Source organism: Hypomesus transpacificus, chromosome 6 (assembly GCF_021917145.1).
Source record: "Hypomesus transpacificus isolate Combined female chromosome 6, fHypTra1, whole genome shotgun sequence".
NCBI classification, from domain to species: domain Eukaryota; kingdom Metazoa; phylum Chordata; class Actinopteri; order Osmeriformes; family Osmeridae; genus Hypomesus; species Hypomesus transpacificus.
This window is the reverse complement of record NC_061065.1, coordinates 14,104,578-14,111,250: the sequence shown is the minus strand read 5'-3', so window position 1 is coordinate 14,111,250 and position 6,673 is coordinate 14,104,578. Positions and strand designations below refer to the sequence as shown.

Genomic DNA, 6,673 nt, shown 5'->3' with positions numbered 1-6,673 from the left:
AATAAAAACAGTTTCCATTTATTGAGTTGTCAAGCACAGCGGGATACTTTTATCTCTCTTTCTCTTGGATACACTAAGATTGCCGTGAAATCCAACAACTACCTCCAGTGCTTCTAAGAGCGTGGCTTGATAACCAGCTCTGGGTAGCCCGTGCGATCGTCCATTTCTCTGTCAAAGTGTAGGTCGGAGGCTTCGCCGACGAGCACCTCGGCCGTGGTGAACACCTCCAGGTCACCGAGCACGTGGCCCCCCACTGTCCTCCCGTCCTTGTCAGCCAGGCAGACGTGCAAGTGGGCTTCCTTGTTCAGCGTACCGACCAGGGACACAATCTCAAAACGCTCCTGGAGGTGGACCACCTGACAGAAGGAAAGAGGGACGCCGGTTTTTCGGGATCCCACATTGCTGTACGGCACTGGGGATACCACGGAAGAACTTGACAATGTACCTAAGGGGTTTAATACAACTTCCAAAAAACACATAAGGGGTCAACCTTGTAAGTCTTTAATTCCGGCAAGTTTAAAAAATCATTGACACACAAGGCATCACACACAAACGCCAATATATTCTATGAACAGATTTAAAGGTCCAGTTTTCAAATGTATTGCCTCAATGATACAGTAAACCTCCCTTCCCAGCCCAAACCCCCTGTGGGTACTAAACACGGAGTAAGTGACAACCCTCCTTTTTTGTTCAGAGCAGCCAACCGTAGCGTCAGCACAGGCATGCCTGCAAACTAACGGTTGGGCCCGGCCAATACCTCATTGGTATTCTCCGTGGTGGCATTTGCCAGCCGGAGCGTTGCCTTGGTTACGCTGCCCACGCAGGTGATAATGAACGGCGCTCTGAGGCCTCTCTCCTCCACCAATGCCAGCAGGCTGCTCAGCAGCTCCTGACCCGGGCCCAGACGCAGGGCATGGACCCTGAGGGAGGAACCTGAGGACTCCTGGGAGAAAGGGGGGGGGGGGGAGAGGGAGGGAGGGAGGAAAGGGGGAGGTAGGTAGGGAGGGAGGGAAAGTGAGAAAGAGAAGGAGGCAGAGAGAGGGATGTAGAGATGGAGGGAGAGAACAAGGGAAAGGGAGAGAGGCAGAGAGAGGGTGGGAGGGAGTGTGTGAGAGAGAGATAGGAAGAGAGAGGGAGGGCACAAAGGGTAGGGAAGTAGGGAGAGAGACACAGAGAGTTGGTGCTACATTACAGGTACATGACACTGGCACAGTCAAGGCCCAATCCTATTGGACCAGAGACAGCCCAAACAAAAAGGAGGGGCTAGGTGACAGCATGTTTACCATGTGCAAATGAGACAAGACAACCATCCCTCCAGCAAAAACCAGGCCAGGGTCTGGAAAGCGTACTCCTTGAACGGCTCCCAGTTCATCCTACATCACTTCAGCATGCTCGTCGATGATCATCTCGCAAATGGGAGGTTATCCAACACTGAACAGACCAAAGCCCCATGAGCCACCTGGAGGCTTGGCTTTTCAGCCCTGGGTCCTGCCCCAGGAGCCAGCTGTAGCATTGTAAGCCCCAAAAAGTCCTCCAATCCCTTCCTCTCTCCCTCTCCCTCTCTCTATGGACGCGGGACTCTATTGGTGTAGGCCTGGCTGGCTGTGGCCATGTCATTGGGGAGAGTCGTTGAGCCCCTCTGTAAGTCAATTAATCACAGTTCACATCCTGGGCAAAAAGGAAGAGAGGTAGAGAAGAGAGACAGGGGAGGAGGGGAGAGGGGTGGGCTGTGAAAGACACACTCGCTTAGATGGTGGTCCATTCATAGCCTTAACAGGATCATCACGGCTAACTAAATACGAGTCTGACCCCATAACCCGCAGTGAAGACGTGGTCCCCTGACACACGCAAATCTAGCTAACCACCTCGAAGACCTCCAAATCCATAACTCTCTTTATGGAAGAAGAAACAAAATCCTGATAGATGTCGGCAGAGTCTGTTTGCTTGAGCAATGCGACCTGACGCATTCGAAACATGACCATTGTCAGAGAGATGTTGTGGATGAGATCAAACAAACAGACCACGGTTCACAGGTCTGCCTTTTGATTTGACACATTCTTGGTTTGACATAAACGGCTTCAAACACGTGGAAAGGGTGCTTTTGTTGAAACAACAACAGTGATTGTAACCTGGCTCTGAACTGTCTTTCTGCCTTATCACAGAACAGTGTTGAGGAGAGAGGCCCCTGATGACTGCAGGCAGTGAAAGCACGTAATTATCGCCCCTCTGTGAAGCACCTCTCTGGTGCGTCTCTTGCTCATCTACCCCAAATTCTCTCTCGTGTATCACCACAAATAAACACTTGTGTAACCGGGTGATCGCGACAATCCAAATATTTCATGTGAACAAATGTCAGCGAGTGGTTGTAGTGTACTTGATTATGTAAAGACTACAAACATTGACAATAGTTACATTTCCATGGAACAAAAACAACTTTAAAAAGAACATAAAAACGGATTACTCCACTTCCGTTGCAACGTCATGGGGTATTTTGTTGTTGTTGAATGATTCATAAAGACTCGATAGATGTAACGTCTATCGGGTGGTAAGTATCTCACGTCATAGGCTTTTACAGCTTGGGGTAAAACCATGGGTGTAGCAAAAAAATAAAACCCCAAAATTATGTATTTTTATGTTTTATTTTTTTTATCTACATTTGTTAATTTCTCTTCTTAAAACCCACTAGAGGGTACTATTTAAAACGATATTTTCAAAGAATTCTTCTGGGGGTACATGCCCCCAGACCCCCCTAGTTTTGCTGGGTCACAGGAAAAATAATAGTTTTTATATAGGGGCTTAGCCCCCCCAAAAGTGGGAACCTAGATTCGCCCCTGGGTAAAACTATGGTAATTCTACAAGCTATATGTAAATATTTTCCGACAAAATTTACATTAGGACAATGTACGTGTTTGGGTGTCAACTGCAAAAGTGTTATTAGTAAACACTCAGTCTGACTTTCACATGAAAAAAATAAGGGTGCGAGATATCCGAAAAGTATATCCAGTCTTATACAAATTGCATAGATATGCGCGGAATCAGACTGTTGTAAAACGTTTTATAAACTCAATACATTAGAAACTTACCATATCCAGACGACGATATGTTTACTTTGAGGACGATACCACGACGAGTGACACGTGTCTTTGAACAGTTACACACTAGATTTTATTTTCAAACCAGATAGTAGGATACAACGAGTATTAGTAGCCTAATGACTGGAACTCTGATTATGAAAGTGTTCACAATTCAGGGGACAAATCTGAACCAAAAGGCTCAATAGAGCAGACAGCAAAGGTAAAATTGTCCCGAATGTCGGGTCTGACTTCGAACTGGCCTATACTGCCACCTGCTGTTGAAAAGCTTACATTCCAATTTGGGCGCTAAATAAATATTTAACAAGTTATTAATAATTAAACAAACTTACACCTCCCATCGACTTCTTTAATTTCATTGAAACTTTTCTAGAAAAACATCTGAATATGAAAACAACGTTTTAATACAAGTAAATAGTAGTCTGCAAGTTCTTTGTTGATCTTATGTCATGATGGAAATTACATTGACTGACGGAAAAATAACAATAATTGTAAAAATATCAAACCAACTAGGCTATTTTTAGACTATTTAACTATTTAAACGTCAGCATAGAAGGGCTGACCTTTTACTGGTGTTAAGATTAAAGTTGTATGTTTGTCCTCAATGCTATACAGAATCAAATACATTTGAAATAGAAGTTCTCTTCATATAAATGCTGGTAAGAATGTAGGCCTATGTAAATATTCTAGCTGGATAATGAGAACACCTTAACCCCTATGATTCTTGGGTTCTGTCATGTAACACACCTTATAGGCCCTAGATGGCGCTCTGATTAAAGAAATGAAGGAAAAAGTAAAAACACTTGGACAGTCATGTTTAGTCAAATGTGAGTTAGACCTATTATAAATCTGAAACATAATTTTACTCTGAATACTTTTTTCTTACTCTTTTTTTCTCATTATCTACATTTTCATGACACAAGACAAGTTTTGCTTGCCGACACCTGGGCTGCGGCTTTTTTACAGTATCCTGAGGTGACCTTAGCGTGTCTGAAACAGGAAGTAATGGTGTAATAAGGATTGGAAACAGAGATCTGACTCTCGCTCTTGTCTGGCTGAATGCTAATCTAAACACGCCAAAGGTTTTCGCAAGAAATGACTATTCAATGGTACACAAAACCAAAACAAACATCGTGGCTATGATTGTGAGGGTACTTTTTAGTTATCACAGCAAACAGAACATGTTGTGGAACATTTGCCAATAACAATCTACTGTTAATAGCTTCTAACAGGTAATTTTTAAATAATTCAAGACCTGAGGTGCCACAGCATGTTCTGGAAGCTGACTGTGCATAGTCTTTGTATAATTTGTAAATATATCTGCCACATGAATAAATTGTAACCTAGAAAGGGGAGGGTCATCTGTGGTGTTTTTTTTTTTTTAATAACAGGGGGAAGGGTTCTTATATATCCTGTCAACAAAAATACAGAAAGACTGCTATGCGATATTTTCAGTCAGAGAAATTGTTTTGTGAGGCCAGGTGAGTCATTCTATTGATGAGCTAGGAGAGGAGTGCTCATAGGAGTGGTTGACAGATACAAGAAATGGTACAAAAAGACTGTCTGCCACTCACACTCCCCCAAGGCCACTTAAGCCGCTTCTCCTAACTCAATGCTACAAAACACCCAGCAGCAGAAAAATGCCGCTCATTGAAATCAAATGGGACCCATCCGCTCCACATAACATCATGCTCTCGCAGAAGAGGTTAGCCTTTTTGATTAAAAGGAGAAGAAAAAAAACGGAACAAACGATTGGATGTTCCGCAACATAAACAACCGTGCATTTTAAATCATTTTGACGGAACCGTGTTTTGGGGTTCAAAATACAGCTACCGATGTGGTGAAAGCGATCTCTCCTGCCAACGCTAAACAGTTGTCTTCCCTCACTGAACTGAAAATCCTGCTTATTCACTTCTTCTCTGAAAAACGACGGCCTGTAAAAAAAACGAGACAAAGTGATTTCTGCTCCGAGCTGCTGTTTACAAAGAGTGCTTGTGGGATTGATTGATTTTCCAGGTGGGCCACGGCAGAACGTGGCAGGTATTTACAGAGGAGAGCAGTAAAGCGGGCCCATGTTTAAACAGCCTGATTTGTGCAGACGGGTGGAGGCAGAGGCAGATGGGTCCTGAGGCTGGAGGCTGAAACACAGCACACAGCAGGCAGAGATAAGAGCTGGGGTCAGTTGGGAGCTTTATGGCTCCTTGCCAGGCCTGCAAACACCTCAATGCTACCACATCCACTCTCCCTGTCTCCTCTCCTCCTTGCCTAGTCCCCTCTCCTCTTTTCCTAGTCTCCTCTCCTCCTTCCCTAGTCCCCTCTCCTCCTTCCCTAGTATCCTCCTTTCCTAGTCTCCTCTCCTCCTTCCCTAGTCCCCTCTCCTCCTTCCCTAGTATCCTCCTCTCCTAGTCCCTTCTCCTCCTTCCCTTCTCTCTTCCCTCTCCTCTTGAGACAAATGCAATTGGATTGAGGACCCTCGCTTGTCTGCCCAGGGCATCGCTTGAAGCTATTTGAAAGAAGGGAGCCGAGAAAGCAGCATGAATGCAGTTTGGTATCTGGGGGCAATACCTCCAGTAATGCCACATGAGTCATGACATTGTCAGCAAGTGTGAACCTGGGTGGACAAGGACCAAAAGGCAAAACCGAAACCACATGGCTACGACAACACAGAAACAAACAAACCAACTTGACGGCTATCTACGTAATGCATCTTTCCCGTGGCAAATAGCCGCACAGGGCAGCTGGAAGAAAAACAGGCCGATAATTGGGTTTTCATCGAGTGATGCCACCGAGTGACTGCTGAAAGACGCCCTCTGAGGGGAGTTCTCCCACGCAGGCGTGCTCAGCTGCTGTCACCTGGTCCACACCCGCTCCACATGTTGGTGCTGCTCCATGCTGAGGCCCAGAGAGCTGCTAATCACTGTGGGCCTTGGAGGAACACCTTTCCCACAGTCCTCTCTGCTCCTGGGGATTAGCAAGTCCCGGTAACATGAGATACGTGACTGCTTGACTCTTGTCTGTATCTTGGTGACAATGATGCTGACAACGACAGGGGAGTCTGCTGCAGGTGAGCAGGGTGGTGGGAAATCCAAATGGGATTGATGAGATGGTGAACGTGATGTGTGGGACATGTGTGGCCCCACTGGTTCTTGCACTGGTATGTGTGCTGTATTTTTTTTCCTTCTACTGTATCCATTATTTTGCTCAAATAACAGTCTTTTCAGTGTTCAATTATTCGATTTGTAGGATATCTGGGGGGCGGTTGTTCAGCCAAGCCCTGTCTATATGGTAGGTCTTTTTTTCTTCATTCGCATGAGAAACTGTATTTTACTGTGAGCCAGGCTTTTAAAAGCATTCTTCCTCTGCTTGTTCTGAACCTTTAACCACCCCCTGTCGCCCCACTAACCCCCCCCCCCACCACCACCACCACACTCCAGCACTCACCCCTTGCTGCTTTTAGTCCATTTTCTTTCTTTCATCTGGGTTATTCTGGAGGATGCTTTGCACACACCACACACACGCACACTCACAAACCAATGTCTGATCTTTGCGAGCCTATACTCTCCGGCAGATGGGCTTCTCAA

The 6,673-nt window shown here is 45.5% G+C and overlaps 1 protein-coding gene across 2 annotated transcripts; it reads right to left on the bottom strand.

The window, feature by feature from the left end:
• Window positions 1-3,311, bottom strand: LOC124468976 (bifunctional protein GlmU-like). 2 transcript variants are annotated; one of them, XM_047022044.1, is made up of 3 exons: window positions 3,084-3,311; window positions 758-943; window positions 1-356 (listed from the first exon to the last, which is right to left on the bottom strand). In XM_047022044.1, exons 1-3 carry the CDS (start codon window positions 3,084-3,086, stop codon window positions 114-116), a joined length of 432 nt encoding a protein of 143 aa, XP_046878000.1. In that variant the 5' UTR covers window positions 3,087-3,311; the 3' UTR covers window positions 1-113. The 2 variants fall into 2 exon arrangements, with proteins under 2 accessions (XP_046878000.1, XP_046877999.1); XM_047022043.1 differs by lacking the exon at window positions 3,084-3,311 and adding an exon at window positions 1,284-1,358 and having other exon boundaries at window positions 37-356.
• Between the last annotated feature and the right edge of the window lie 3,362 nt (window positions 3,312-6,673).

Coding starts and splice junctions, on each gene's coding strand:
- LOC124468976 (XM_047022043.1), bottom strand. CDS start 1,310: ATGGTTGTCTTGTCTCATTTGCACATG. Junction 944..1,283: donor TCTTGTCTCATTTGCACATG/GTAAACATGCTG, acceptor CCTTTCTCCCAG/GAGTCCTCAGGTTCCTCCCT. Junction 357..757: donor CCACGGAGAATACCAATGAG/GTATTGGCCGGG, acceptor TCCTTCTGTCAG/GTGGTCCACCTCCAGGAGCG.